Raw genomic sequence first — 16,018 nt, 5'->3', positions numbered from 1 at the left:
GGGCCTCTGGTGGCTCAGACTGCTAAGACAGTCTGTTATTAACACAGCTGCTTGCAATTGCTGCAGGTTCAAGTCCCACCAGGCCCAAGGTTGACTCAGCCTTCCATCCTTTATAAGGTAGGTAAAATGAGGACCCAGATTGTTGGGGGCAATAAGTTGACTTTGTATATAATATACAAATAAATGAAGACTATTGCTAACATAGTGTAAGCCACCCTGAGTCTTTGGAGAAGGGCGAGATATAAATGCAAATAAAAAATAAAAATAAAATAAATAAAATAAAAATAATGCATTCTATGGGAATCCTGACATGGAAAGTCAATACCTTCAGCAACAATGGCTTAGTTTAATGCTTTATTTCCTTCACTTAAAGGAAAATACAGAAAGTAAACTATACTTAGATTGCGACTAAATAACAGCTATGCTGTTTCCCTGAAAATAAGACCCAACCGGAAAATAAGTCCTAGCACAGTGGTTCCCAACCAGTGTGCCGCGGCACTAAGGGGTGCCGTGAGATCTTTTGAGGGTGCCGGGAACTTTTGAGCTACGGAGATTTTAAATATCTATTTCCTTATAAGGGTGCCGGGAACTTTTGAAAGGCTTTCCAAGGGTGCCTCAAACAAGAAAAGGTTGTGCCTCAAACAAGAAAAGGTTGGGAACCACTGTCCTAGCATGATTTTTAAGCCCCAGTTAAGATTGTCAGCTAGATCAGGAGTCTCCAACCGTGGTCCCTTTAAGAAGAAGAATAGAATAGAATAGAATTTTATTGGCCAAGTGTGATTGGACACACAAGGAATTTGTCTTGGTGCATATGCTCTCAGTGTACATAAAAGAAAAGATACGTTCATCAAGGTACAACATTTACAACACAATTGATGATCAATATATCAATATAAATCATAAGGATTGCCAGCAACAAGTTATAGTCATACAGTCATAAGTGGAAAGAGATTGGTGATGGGAACTATGAAACGATTAATAGTAGTGCAGATTCAGTAAATAGTCTGACAGTGTTGAGGGAATTATTTGTTTAGCAGAGTGATGGCCTTCGGGAAAAAACTGTTCTTGTGTCTAGTTGTTCTGGTGTGCAGTGCTCTATAGCGTCGTTTTGAGGGTAGGAGTTGAAACAGTTTATGTCCAGGATGCGAGGGATCTGCAAATATTTTCACGGCTCTCTTCTTGATTCGTGCAGTATACAGGTCCTCAATGGAAGGCAAGTTGGTAGCAATTATTTTTTCTGCAGTTCTAATTATCCTCTGAAGTCTGTGTTTTTCTTGTTGGGTTGCAGAACCGAACCAGACAGTTATAGAGGTGCAAATGACAGACTCAATAATTCCTCTGTAGAATTGGATCAGCAGCTCCTTGGGCAGTTTGAGCTTACTGAGTTGGCGCAGAAAGAACATTCTTTGTTGTCCTTTTTTAATGATGTTTTTGATGTTAGCTGTCCATTTGAGATCTTGCGATATGATAGAACCCAGAAATTTGAAGGTTTCTACTGTTGATACTGTGTTGTCAAGTATTGTGAGAGGTGGAAGTATGGAAGGGTTTTTCCTAAAATCTACCACCATTTCTACGGTTTTGAGTGTGTTCAGTTCCAGATTGTTTTGGTTGCACCACAAGGCTAGTCGTTCGACCTCTCGTCTATATGCGGATTCGTCATTGTCTCGAATGAGACCATTGTCTCGAATAAGACTTGTGGACTTCAACTCACAGAGTTCCTCAGCCAGCTTTGCTGACCCCTGAGCTAGATGGATTCATTTAGTACCTATTTCCCCCAAAATAAGACCTAACCAAAAAATAAGCCCTAATGCGTCTTTTGGAGCAAAAATTAATATAAAACCTGGTCTTATTTTCAGGGAAACATAGTATCACACCTGGGTTGAACAAATTCAGATCCCACTAGAGAAAAGTTAAAGTTTTCTTTATCTTTGTGATGCTTCCTAATGACCATCTAGACCAGGGGTTCAAACTTGTAACATCAAGGTGTCGTCACGTGATGTATCGTGACTTTCCCCCCTTTGCTAAACTGGGCGTGGGTGTGGCCAGCGTGTGATGCATCAGGCCCGCGGGCCGCGAATTTGACAACTCTGATCTAGGCTATTGTAGCTCAAACCAAATATATTATGTGCTCTGAAATATGCAAGTCAAAAACAAGATTTGCTTCTGTCCATGTAGTTATATATACTTCTGCCCCTAATCTTGACTCATGTTGAATGAAAGACATTATTAAAACACTTTTCCATAAACTATTTCCATAAAATATGCCTGTCACACACAAAGACTTGTGCTTTTTCAGATGCGATTTTATCAGTTCATGGCATAACAGAGTAAACTGCTAGCCTGGTTAAGTTTATACCTATATGGATCAGTGTCACACAGAATACTTATGTGAATAACACTTGATATTCGGTATAAACCAGATCAGAGATGCACAAGGGTATGACAGCATAGTCAAACAAAATATTTTTTAAAAATCATTATGGGAATAGCCAGAATTTCAGTGTCTTTATTTTTAATTGAAGACACTCAACATTAGTTACTACGTTCTAGTATTTTAATTAACCACATGCAAATTCTTAAAAAGGGTTGCAGTATTTCAAATTCTGCTCACATATCAACCTGGAGAAAAGCCGTAAAGGGTCATGTCTATTTCACAGGGACATAGAGCTCAATAACGTAAATTCCTGCTGCCGTATGAAAAGATTCAAGATTACTAGAAAATTGCTTTTTTCGGCTTCCAACTTTTCATCCCCCATCATCTCAATTTTCATTTCACCCTTTAGATATTTTTAAAATACATTTATATTGTTTCAATTAATCTCTAAGGTTGACTTTTTAAATTTTAAATGCTTGCTTTTATGTATGTTTTATTTTTATTTGATTATTGTATGCAGCCCAGAGTTATTTCTCATGAGCTATGTGATATATAAATTGGATAGATAGATCCAATCATTTATGAATGATAAGAGAGGGGGGAGAGGAGAGATAGGCAGAGAGACATGCCTATTTGAAGTGTTCGCCTATAAATATTTGTGAAGTGAAGGCTAATGCTGATGAAAGATTAGATACAAATAACAGTTCTAGGAGCTAGCCTTGACTGTTATGATTTTGGGACCAAAAAGTTATTCATCTGGCGTCTTTGGGGATTTTGATTAAACTTTTAATGAGAAAGTGACACAAGTTGTCTCCAGGAGACAACTGAAGCAAAAAGTTGGTGCAGAGGGGAATGGACACCAATATAATGGGATTTTAAAAAGAACAAGGAATCTGTTGTCTTCCACTGACACTTCTATATAAACTTAAAAACAAATTATTACAGACCAAACTGGCAATGTATATTAGGGTGGAAGGGCATCTGTGAGCTTCACCCTTGATTCTGGCTGTCAGCACTGTTTGTACAGCATTTTTTTTCCTAGCCAAGGGGATCCAACTGTTTCATTTTAATGTCTGACGCATTTCATAATTCACAAGGCTACAAATATAAACAGCAAACTGCTCATACTCCACCTGCCTTTTAATCAAAATATATTAATCAAAATATATTAATCTGGTTTTCATTCTCCCCTCCTCTTTTTTAATATAAAAGGAAGAAGATATGATGAGCCTAATTGAAAAAGAGAGGAGACAAACTGCCATTAAAGCGAAAATAACACGGGTACAAACAGACTTGGAGAAGGCCCTACAGGACAAAACAGGTTACCTCACACTTTCAGCATTTTATACTTGATCATTTACAAAAGGTGAAGGTGTATCTAATTCGTGCCTTCCTAGCTCTTCCAAACCCAAAATTTTTAAACTCTCACTTAGTTTGTTCCCCTTTGGATAATGGGTTTTATTAGTCCCTTTGGCTGATAGCATTTACAGAACGGGCTCTTAAATTTTTTTGTGCCATGGATGGGACTCCTTTGAGAAAGACTATAGAGACCTTCTCAGAAAAATGTATTTAAATGAATAAAAGAAAATAATATGGATAGATGACAGATAGAAGATAGATAGATAGATAGATAGATAGATAGATAGATAGATAGATAGATAGATACATACATACATACATACATACATAGATGATATAATCTATGATAACGATATAGACAGACAGACAGATGATAGATTGATACATAAATAGATGATTAGATAGGTAGATAGATAAATGATTGATAGGCTTTCAGATGATATAGATGATAGATAGATGGATAGATATGTGGGTTTCAAAAAATTTTTACTACCGGTTCTGTGGGTGTGGCTTGCTGGGTTTGGCATGGCTTGGTGGGCATGGCTTGATGGGCGTGGCAGGGGAAGGATACTATATATCTCTATTCTCTCCCCACTCCAGGAGAAGGATACTGCAAAATCCTCATTTCCTTCCAGTTCTCCAAACTACTCAAAATTTCCCCTACCGGTTCTTCAGAACTGGTCAGAACCTGCTGAAACCCACCTCTGATATGATACAGAGACAGATAGATAGATAGATAACATTACAAATGAAACCAGTCCTGCTCATATTGTTACCAAAATATTTAAAAACTAAAAAATGTTTAACAGAGATACATGCATTTCTTTATTGAATACATTAAATCAATAAAAAGATGATACCGTTTTGGAGTATGATTTTATATAATGAAATATATTGAAGTTAACACTGAAGGGGAGGGAAGTTTAGATACCATACTTTACTTTCTTGCCTATGAATAAAAAGCAAGAATTAAGTTAAGAGGTTAGAGGTTAACAAAAATAATGTATTTTTTCTCCATACAAATTCATGGATCAACAAGGGGTAAAAAATCAAAAGCCCTACTTAAGAGAATGGGCTACATCCAACTTTTTAATATTCAAATGGAGCGGGAACGTTCCCAGCACTTTTAGATATCTGAGGATGTATGGTAGGAATACAAGTAAGATCTTCAATTTGGAACAGCCTTTACAACTGTTCTAAATATTGTTAAAATATGATAGGTAGGTTCCTAAAGTTTGTACTGATACTAAACAAGACACACTGTCACTGAAACAAAACTGGGGGTATCTGAATAATGTTCTTTTTGGTTACTACTTGAAAGTAGATAAGTACCAGTGTATACATTCTAATACTGTTCGTTCTTTTTTTGTAGCATGCATATTGCTTTATTCTAACAAGACATATTGAGTTCAGAAATTAAAAAGTTTTTAAAATATTTTAATGGAAATAATGGAAATTTGCTAACAGTACTACTATATCATGGTTGATTTCCAGGGTTATTTAGAAATGTATGAAGACTGAGCAAATCCTTGTATTTATATTTTTAAAGGCTTGGAACGGATGCTTCAGGCTTACAAAGAAACCCCACAGTTTTCAGATGCAAAGAATATAAATGATACCATTGCGCAGCTTAATGAGGTACACTGGAAATTAATATATATGTCACATTTTAAATATCTATATTATATAGCTTTTATTCAGCTGAAATGCAATCTTCAGTTTTAATCCTTTGGCTGTCTTCAGAGCTGCAGCGATAGATCATCAGTGAACTTAGGCTGGTAACTACAAAACCAACCTTTCAATTTTGGGGCTGCATTTAAGAAAGCCCTTTCCTAGGCACAAATTAATCCAACATGAATTAAAAATACAATGAATGAATACATGACTAGGGTTGAAATGTTCAGGAACAATGTCACCTTTACTAGAAGATTCATTGGCTATAAAATAGAATAACCTACCAAATATGTTTTGTTAATGTTATTTGAGCATTATTTTAGAACAATAAAACAAGTACAGGTAGTCCTCAGTTAGTAACTAGCTTGGACAGTGACCATTTGCAGCTATGACGGTGGTGAAAAAGTAGAGAGAGTGTTTTAACAAACCGCTTCATGGTTTGGTGGCAGTGCCTCAGACAGAAAGTCCATACAGAGAGTGGTAAGGGCAGTTGAGAAGATTAGAGGAAGCTCGCTCAGGATACTGCTTATAAGCCCTATGTGCTTAGAGCTCGAAGCATTGTTAGAGACCCACGGACTTCACGGTCTGTTTCTGTTACTCCTGTCTGAGGGGAGGTTTCAAACTATTTATAGAAGACTACTAGATTCTGTAACAGCTTTGTTCTTTATGCCATCCGTCTTCTAAACTTGCAGGATTCTTTTTTCTTTTTTTTTTTGCCATGTATATATATACATCCAAAGTACACTGTGATGTTTCTCTGTGTCATGTATGAATGTATGTGGGTATATGCATAATGGTTATCTTTTGAGAGCTGAATACAACAAAATTTCATTTCAATCTATGCTGATTAGTGTACATTTAAAATGACGATAAAGATTCTATTCTATTCTATAGTATTCTATTCTATTGTGTTCTATGCTATGCTATGCTATGCTATGCTATTTTATTCTCTATTCTATTCTAGTGATGAAAAAGTAACTTTGTGACCAATCTTTGTATTTACAACTTTTGCAGCAACTCTCTTTCTCTTTCAGTCACATGTTCATCGTTAACCAGTATATGTTGTTTTGTACCTGACCTGCTTCCTCCACCTTTTTTTTTTTTTGCCTTTGCAGAGCAGAGATTTCCTAAACAAACTAACTCTTCCTGAATTGCTTTTCTCTACAACATAGCACAACCCTTAAAAAGCATTAACTGCAAGTTAAAAGGGTCAGCTCTGGGAACTTAATTAGCCAGTTGACAGCTGCTTCCTGTAACTGACCAGACCTTAATCAGTTTTTCACCTTCTGCCTTTGTTTGCTTACTAAGTGAACCAGAACTCCTGCTACCACTTTCGTTTCAAAGTGAATTCCTCATATATCTCTCCTCGCTCTCATGTAATCCCTTTCTCTCCAATTAATGTAAATACAAACATCAATTCTAATTATCCCAACACCAGGGCAGAGGAGTGGAGAAGAAGGACTTTAAAGGTTGCTCTTTTAATCAGCTTCCTTATGAATCAAGTTCCAGAAACTTTCCCTGCCATTTGGGCTCACCTGACTGTCTTTATAGTTATAAAGTAAAGCAAAGCTTAAGTAAAATCATAAGTACAGTGGGCATAAGATTTTATACTTAGTGACTGCTTAAGAACTAAGTTGTTGGTTCCTGCAGTTGCTACTGAGGACTAACCGTGATTTAATCTCCCTCTGCTCCAAATAATCAGAACTGGGAAAACTGTTACGTCAAAATATTTATTATTTAAAAGGTAAAGGTAAAGGTTCCCCTCGCCCATATGTGCTAGTCCAGTGTCGGTGAACCTATGGCATACGTGCCAGAAGTGGCACGTGAAACCATCCCATGAAGAATGTGTGGCCTCGCTGGCTCCTCTTCTGCATTCCTGTGATCAACGTGCACCGGTCAGCTGGCCGTCACATGCGCGGGGGCAGCAGAACCCGGAGGAGTGGCATTTTGGCACACATGCGCAGGCCGGTACCCAACCTTCCGGGTTGACCTTGTGCGCATGCACGAGGGCCAGCTATTTGTCGGGCGTGCTTCCAGGCCAGTATCCAGGTGTTTGGGTGCTGGTTCGCACATGCACGATGGACCGCCGCTCTTCCGGGTATCGCCGTTCCCACGTGCACGAAGGCCAGTGGGGGCACACATACCTCGCGGGATGGTTTTGCATGCCACTTCCTGGATGCAGGCCAGCATGCAGGAATGACAAAGGTTTGCCATCGCGGTGCTAGTCGTTCCTGACTCTAGGGGGCGGTGCTCATCTACGTTTCAAAGCCAAAGAGCCATGCTGTCCAAAGACATCTCTGTGGTCATGTGGCCGGCATGACTAAACGCCAAAGGCTACTACTACTACTAATAATAATAATAATAATAATAATTTGTTATTTACATATATTTAAATATATGTATGTATGTGTGTGTGTGTGTATATATGTGTATATATATATAATGTATGTATGTATGTATGTATATGTATATGTATATGTATATGTATATGTATATGTATATGTATATGTATATTAAAGGCAACATTGAAAGTTTCCCTTCTGCAAGCAAATCATTTCAAATTGAGGAGTGCACTTGCCGAAATTGAAAAGAAGCCTAAACCGTCTCATCTCTGCAATGACTGCATTTCAAAATGGAAAGAAAAGGTAATCTTACGAGATAAGGTACATACTTGTCCATAAAATGATTCTGGAGATCAGCTAATATATACACATCTGCAACCTAATCCCACAGACCTACAGAATTATTTCAGCCCTTTTTATTTAATCCTATAGCTAAGAAATGGAAATCAGATGTTATTATTATGTGATTGTAAACCCACCTGGATTATTATTATTGTTACTGTAAACCCACCTGGAAATGGCCCAGTCTCAGCATTAACACTTGTTTAATCCATTTGAAGGTTGTTATAGCTTGATTTGTTATATTATATACTCTCAGGTTTGCCGGGAGACTCTAAGTGACATTTACAATTTCCAAATCCTTTCTGTATGATTTAACTCAGCGGTGGGTTTCAGAAATGTTTATCATTGTTTGCCCTGTGCGTGCACACTTGTTTCGCACATGCGTGTGTCTTCTGTGCATGCACTCAGCCTTCCGCGCATGCGATTTGCTTGCATGCGTGCCTCTTGCGCATGCCCCCGGCCTCAAAAACATGGCTAAATAGGACATCTTTACGCTTGGGCAGGTGGGCTGGCCACCCGCAGTCGCCATTTCCGGTTCACTCGAACTGGTCTGAACTGGCTGAATGCCATCTCTGATTTAACTACTTTATTTGTCAATGTTTACTTGAATGTGATACTACCACTTTAAAGTTTAGACTACCCTAATTGCCAGTGGTGAAATCCAATTTTTTTTACTATCTGTTCTGTGGGTATGGCTTGGTAGGCGTGGCAGGGGAAGGATACTGCAAAATCTCAATTCCTACCTCACTCTGGGGACAGCCAGAAGGGGTATTTGCCGATTCTACTCAAAATTTCTGCTACCGGTTCTCCGAACTGCTCAAAATTTCCACTACCAGTTCTCCAGAACCTGTCAGAACCTGCTGGATTTCACCCCTGCGTAATTGTTAATTTTAATCTAATTTTCTTGCATATGTATAGGTGGAACAAGTAGCATAATGTTCTGTTTTTAATATTGATTTTAGTCAAAATTCTTTGCATGCCTTTGACTGTTCCGATATTGTCAATTCATATTTCCTTTGTGGTTGTTAATGATCTTTCTTTCTTTCTTTCTTTCTTTCTTTCTTTCTTTCTTTCTTTCTTTCTTTCTTTCTTTCTTTCTTTCTTTCCCTTTCATTTTACTGTTGCCAATAGCTTGGCTTCACGATAGGGGTAAAAATCATTAAAAAACAAAACCCCTTTTTGTCATTCCGAAATAGCCTTTTGGTGCATGTTTAGTTTTTCAAGCATTTATGGTGGCCGTGGTGGATTTGGCCACTCCCCAATTTAGCCCCGTTTATTCAAAGAAAAATTGGTGAGGATCCCCTCCCCCCCAATTCCAAACTAAGTATTGAGCTGCAGCCACTCAGATTTTATTATTTTATAAGGAAGCTTCTGAAACCATGCAACTTCCAGGAACATTTTTGGAAATGGAGCAAAATTTCAGAGATTAATGATTTACGTTGTGGCGTACCAGATTCTACAGAAAAAACATAATAAAAGTTCTACAGAGGAATTGTTGAATCTGTCATTTGTACCTCAATAACTGTCTGCTTTGTAAAAAGCAAACAAACAGGACAGGTACAGACTTCAACTGATAGTTAGGACCGTAGAAAAAACAATTGCAACCAGCCTGCCTTCCATTGAGGATCTGTATACTGCACAAGCCAGAAAGAAGGCTGAGAAAACATCTACAGACCCCCTCACATCCTGGACCTTATCTGCTTCAACTGATCCTCTCAGGATGCTGCTATACGGCATTGCCTGCCAAAACAACTAGACACAAAGATAGATTCTCCCCCCACACCATGCCTTCACTCTGCTAAAAACTTAATTCCCACAGCAACGTCTCATTTCTGATCTTTTCATCTTTCTTACTATTTTCTCCTATTGGTTTCTTATGATTTATGAATTGTTGTTTGTAACTTATGATTAATGACTGTATGATTTATGATCTATTACTTGCTATTTTTATGTACACTGCGAGCTTATGCACCAGAGACAAATTCCTTGTCTGTCCAATCATGCTTGGCCAATAAAAAAATCTATTCTGTTCTGTTCTATTCTATTCTATTCTATTCTATTCTATTCTATTCTATTCTATTCTATTCTATTCCATTTATTTAATATTATAGATTCTTTTAATATGTATAAGGTAGATGGGCTTGGAAGTGTTCATAGACCTCCAGTCATCTTCATAAGCCCTCTCTTCTACATCTTGATACTGTCTGAAAAACCCTCCAAAAAAGGATTCCTGACTTGTACTGTAGCCCCCAAACGAACTTTTTTTTAAAAAGTGCCAAATTTTTTAAAAAGTGCCAAAGAGATCCTTTAAAAAATATTTATTAAATTTCCAACATATAAAACACAACATACAATACACAATACAAAAAACGCAACAAATATAAAAACAAAAATAAAAAACACAGCAAAACTTTTAACACTAATGACAGTTTTTCCATATTGGTATCTCTATCACAACAAACATATTTACAAAGATTCTAATATATCTCTATAAGAGAGAGAGATTCTAATAGCCTGGCACTCAAAGATGCAGGGTTATTAAAAAATAGATTATTATTGAAAGCTGATCCAGGAATGCTCCAGTTCCTCAAGAGTGACACCTAGAGGGGGAGACAAGTATCACACAGCCCTGTAGACAGCACACATAGGGACTTTACTCAGTCAGCTCTTGCTTCTGATATTGTGTGTGGCATGTTTTTCCCCAGCTATGCGACAGATCAGGATGGTTGCAGATTTGCAGGCCAAAAAAAAAAAAAAGCTTCTTTCCAATAGCCTTCAAATCAACACTTGTCAGAATCCTCACTTTAGAAGGATCAACACTTTACCTCTTTTTCAGAGGTGGGTTTCAGCAGGTTCTGACCAGTTCGGAGAACCGGTAGTGGAAATTTTGAGTAGTTTGGAGAACTGGTAGTAAAAACTCTGACTGGCCCCGCCCCCATCTATTCTCTGCCTCCCAAGTCCCAGTTGATCGGGAGGAAATGGGGATTTTACAGTATCCTTCCTCTGGAGTGGGGTGGGAATGGAGATTTTGCAGTATCCTTCCCCTGCCATGACCACCAAGCCACACCCATGGAACCGGTAGTAAAAAAAAATTGAAACCCACTACTGCTCTTCTTTCAGATCAGCAATCATGTTTAGATGTTGTGGTTGAATTCTGTGGCATCCGGGATGATTGCTTTAAATGTTTGCAGAATTAGAATTTATCTGCGGTGATCGTGTTTGTCTGTTTTTTTACAGGATTATTGACCAAGAAATCTGAGTTGAACACTTTTTGAATAAGCAAAGAGAAACAATACTATTTCTCTCTCCATTTAGGACTGTCTACATAGTTCTGTGACCATCACGTGCCCTGTTACCATGAAGAGCATTAAGCAGGCCTTGAAAACGAGGAACCCCAGTGAATCTGGGATTAGCTCAAACTGCTTGCCAGGTAAATTATTCATTTCTTTATTAGGCCAGTTTCTATCATTCCAGCTTCCTTCTGTCTGATTTTTTTCTCTCTGTGTATGCCTTTGAGACAATTTTTTCACTCTGACAGCTGCTTGGACAAGTCCCTAGTTTTTCTTGGCAAGGCTTTTTAGAAGTGGTCTGCCATTGTCTTCTTCCCAGGGCAGAGTGAGAGTGACTGGCTCAAGGTCAGCCAGCTGCTTTGTGCCTATAAAGCACTAGAACTAACTGACTGTCTTCCAGTTTCTAGTGCCGTGCCTTAAGCACTACATCAAACTGGTTGTTTCCCTTTCATAAATACATACAGTAGCTGGAATGAGGTCCTTATTCTATCAAGGAAATATTACAAAAGTAGACATCAAATAATTAGAGAAGCCTGAAATAGTGTTTTTTTAAAAAATAAAAAAAATAGGTAAGTTTATTGATGGATTCCTCAGACCCCGAGTTACTGAGTTATAAGGCTGTGGTGGCCTAGTGGTTAGTATGCAGTATTGCAAGCTAACTCTGTCCACTGCCAGGAGTTCGATCCTGACCAGCTCAAGGTTGATTCAGCCTTCCAAGGTTGGTAAAAATGAGGACCGAGATTGTCGGGGGCAATATGCTGATTCTGTAAAGCACCTAGAGAGGGCTGTAAAGCACTATGAAGAGATATATAAGTCTAGGTGCTATTGCTAAGCCCAGCCTTCATTGGAGAGAAGGGAGGGAAATTTTAGAACACAGGACATAATATAACCTAAAATCGCTTAGAGAGGGCTGTAAAGCACTGTGAAGCAGTATATAAGTCTAAGTGCTATTACTATTATTTCTGTTAATTCTTCCCCACGCAATTGCTTCTTGGCTGCAAAACTAATTGTATTCTACTTCATATACTAACCGAGCAGCTATTAACCAAAGGAAGATTGAGCCCAAACAATGCTCTATTGCATTGGTAATTTTAAAAATAATTTTAAAAAAATAACAGCATTTGAATTTCTTTAAAGAAAAGACACTAAATTGCAGCTACTCTTAATATACTGTGGGATAGGAACCAAGGGAATATTTTCCATGACTATTCATTTCCAAATAGGCTTTCTTCTTCAGATTTATCAGAGAAATAGTATGTTTAGCATAGAGATAAATTCATTCATCTATACATACACATATGGTAGAAGTGACTGAAAACAAGGAACATCATAGAAAAAGTCAGGGGCAAATCACATGCATGTGGTTTTCCAAGAAAATGGATTACACTGATGCAGTCAACAGCAGCTGCGTTTGTCTTTGAGGCATTTCCTTCCTATACAGGTAGTCCTCGACTTACAACAGCTTGTCTCAACATCCTGCTTGAGTATCCAAATAAAAGTCCAGGATCATATCGTTACTCAAAAGCTTACTGTTTATTGAATACATAGCGTTGCAACGGCAAGGTAAAACTAACTCTGAATTCCTTAGGCAACAGTTCACAATATTAACAGTTCATAGTATGAAGTTCCCAGGCCAACCCCCACATAGGCCATGTAAATAAGTTCTCTTTGTTATGGGAACCATCTGCCTTCTTCTTCACACCTGTTGATACGTCCTTGAGAAGTTTCCAGGCTCTCACAACTTTCATGGACTTTTAGAAGTTTCATTTCTCCAACCGACCCATTTGTAATCAACACCTTCCCTCCTTTACTCTAATGACAAGTTGACATGAAGAGGCATGTAGCTGTCAATATTTCACTCTTGACGGTTTGTTTAGTGATGATTCAAAGTTGCAACGGTACTGAAAAAATGGACTTATGGCTGTTTTTCACAGTTACGACCTTTGCTGAATCCCCATGATCATATGATCAAAATTCCAATGATTGGCAATTGGTTCATATTTATGGCAGTAGCTATGTCCCAAGGCCCTGTGATCACCTTTTGCAACCGTCTGGCAAACAGTCAACAGGGGAAATCAAATTCACTTAACAACAGGATTACTACTAACTGCAGTGATTCATTTAACAGCTATGGCAAGAAAGGTCGTAAAAATGGGGCAAAACTCACTTGACAAATGTCTCACGACAGAAAATTTGGGCTCAATTGTGTGGTCATAAGTCGAGGACTACCTATATAGAGCTTCGGGATCATTTGCAGAGGAAAAGGAATCAACTGGGCCGCTATTAAAAATATTCCATTTTTGGCTTGACATTGTAGAAACAGGGAGCAGCGCGAATTCCACCACCTCCTTGCGACTGGAGAATTCAGAAAGCGGAACGTGTCGAGCTGTGTACGATTACCACGCAGAAAGAGAGGATGAGCTTTGCTTAAGTAAAGGTAACATTTACTCATCCTAATCTCAATAGAAGTTGGGGGGGTGGGGAAGAGTTAGAAATCAATAAAACGCTAATCTCTTTCGACTATTGTAATGAAAAATCAGTGGGTGCCATCTCATACATTTTTTTTAAATGAAGACCCATTAACATGTCATAGAACTACTGTATTTTTCAGAGTATAAGACGCACCTTTCCCCCCCAAAAAAGAGGGTGAAAATCTGGGTGCATTTATACTCCGAACCCAGCTTCTCAAACAGAGGTTTCAGAGGCTGAAAAAAGCATCAGAAACAGCTTCAGAAAAAGCTCCCAAACAGAGCTTCAGAAAAAAAGCCCAAGAGGCTTTTTTTCTGAAGCTGTTTCGGAAGCTTTCAGAGGCAGAAAAAAAAAAGCAAAAAAAAGCAAGGCACAGAGCTCACAGCGAAGGAACCTGTTGCTAAAATTCACCTCTGGGAACAGCTGATTGGGGGTATTCCGGGAGGCCAATCCACCTGCCAATCAGCTTTTTTCTTATTTTCCTCCCCAAAAATAAGGTGCAACTTATACTCTGAAAAATCGGTATTTGGAGTCCTCTGGCATGGTTGTCCAATTTCAATTTACCACAATTGATTGGTTATTCAGAGTTTTTTTCTGTTTGTGAAAACAGAATTCAGTATTCCTATTGGGCCATCATCTCAAGTCAGCTGCCCGTGTTTTTAATTCCCCTTATTGGATGCTAAAAATGAAAGTGGAGAAAGACTTGAAAAGGTAGCCAAGTCTGCCCAGTACTCGTCTGCCTAAAATGCTGAACGTTTGTGTGTCATTTCAGAACCTTGTTCTGCCTAGGCCCTTGGATAATTGTTTTAGAATAGAACAAGAGAAAGGTATGCGATTAGAATTACTTTGGTGAGAAAACTCCAGGGTATGAGCTAACCATGCGAATACCATGTTTCTCCAAAAAGGCTGGGTCTTTGACCCCTGAAAAAACGGCTAAACTTTCTTTTTGGAGGGTTCCAATTATTGACTCATCTCGTGGCGGTGACACCGACAGCCCCACCCAGCAGGAGCCCACTGTTGGCCCACTTCTGCGGCCATTTGCTGCCACTCACACGCATCACTCTGGCCTCCATTCCATCTTCAATGCCTGCCGGAAGGTATCTGCAGCCTATAACAGAGTGTTGTGTCTCGTCCGATCTCACCTCAGCCGGGATCTTCTTATCTGCTTCCGAACACGGAGGAATGTCCTAGTATGCCTCCCGGCCCCAGCCCTGGCTCCATGCCCAGACAGGCTGAAGAGGAGGAAATACCTCCAGCCCCCAGCCCTGGCTCCATGCCCAGGCAAACGGAGCAACTAGACCCCTCCCCCTCCTCCACAGCATGTGAGCCTGAGGGAGGTCAATTGCCAACAGCTGCCGACTGGAGTGACCCTCGCGTCAGAAGACTTGATAGACGGAGGCAACAGAAGGAAGGGAGGGGCAGGCCTGGATAAGTGCTGAGTCATGGAGCCACACCCCATGGCCTATATAAAGGACCTGCTTTCTGGCATTCTCTGAGTCAGGCAAAGTCTAAACATATCTTGCTGAAGTCACTTTCTGGTCTCCTGCCTGCCCTGAGGACTTTGCTAGGACTTTGGCAGAGCTGCAGAGGCACGCCTGATTCGGATTTCCCTGACCCGGCCAGCGGAGGAGTGGGACACGACACAGAGCTCCGGATCGATCTAGAGTTCTGTTTTTTTTTTTTGTTTACATTTATACCCCGCCCTTCTCCGAAGACTCAGGGCGGCTTACATTGTGTAACACAATAGTCTCATCCTATTTGTATATTTTTACAAAGTCAACTTATTGCCCCCCCAACAATCTGGGTCCTCATTTTACCTACCTTATAAAGGATGGAAGGCTGAGTCAACCTTGGGCCGGGCTCGAACCTGCAGTAATTGCAGGCTTTGTGTTCTTAATAACAGGCATTACCAGCCTGCGCTATCACCGGCCCCTGTTATCAGCTGCAGATACCTTCCAGCAGGCATCTGAAGGTGATATGGAGGCCAGGGCGATGCGTGAGTGGCAGCAAGTGGCCACAGAAGGCGAGGCAGGTGTCAGGGTATGTGAGGCCTGGTAAGTAGGGCAGCTCCACCGCCCATCCCCAACAAAGCTTATTTTTTTACCTGTGTGCCTTGACCCACTTCCTGCACCCTGGGGTGGGAGGGGGTCTTAATTAGGGCTAATTTT

General features: G+C 39.6%; 1 protein-coding gene across 4 annotated transcripts in view; it reads left to right on the top strand.

Annotated features, from left to right (window-relative positions):
• The window catches only part of NOSTRIN (nitric oxide synthase trafficking), a 41,439-nt gene that overhangs the window by 22,547 nt on the left and 2,874 nt on the right, over positions 1 to 16,018 (top strand). For all 4 annotated transcript variants that reach the window (XM_058191157.1, XM_058191167.1, XM_058191175.1 and 1 more), the window contains 5 exons: positions 3,587 to 3,695; positions 5,283 to 5,371; positions 7,927 to 8,052; positions 11,407 to 11,521; positions 13,699 to 13,818. In XM_058191157.1, coding sequence (XP_058047140.1) covers positions 3,587 to 3,695; positions 5,283 to 5,371; positions 7,927 to 8,052; positions 11,407 to 11,521; positions 13,699 to 13,818 — 559 coding nt within the window. The remainder of the gene's footprint in view (positions 1 to 3,586; positions 3,696 to 5,282; positions 5,372 to 7,926; positions 8,053 to 11,406; positions 11,522 to 13,698; positions 13,819 to 16,018) is intronic.

Source organism: Ahaetulla prasina, chromosome 1 (assembly GCF_028640845.1).
Source record: "Ahaetulla prasina isolate Xishuangbanna chromosome 1, ASM2864084v1, whole genome shotgun sequence".
Taxonomy (NCBI): Eukaryota; Metazoa; Chordata; class Lepidosauria; order Squamata; family Colubridae; genus Ahaetulla; species Ahaetulla prasina.
This window is presented reverse-complemented; position numbering and strand designations above follow the sequence as displayed.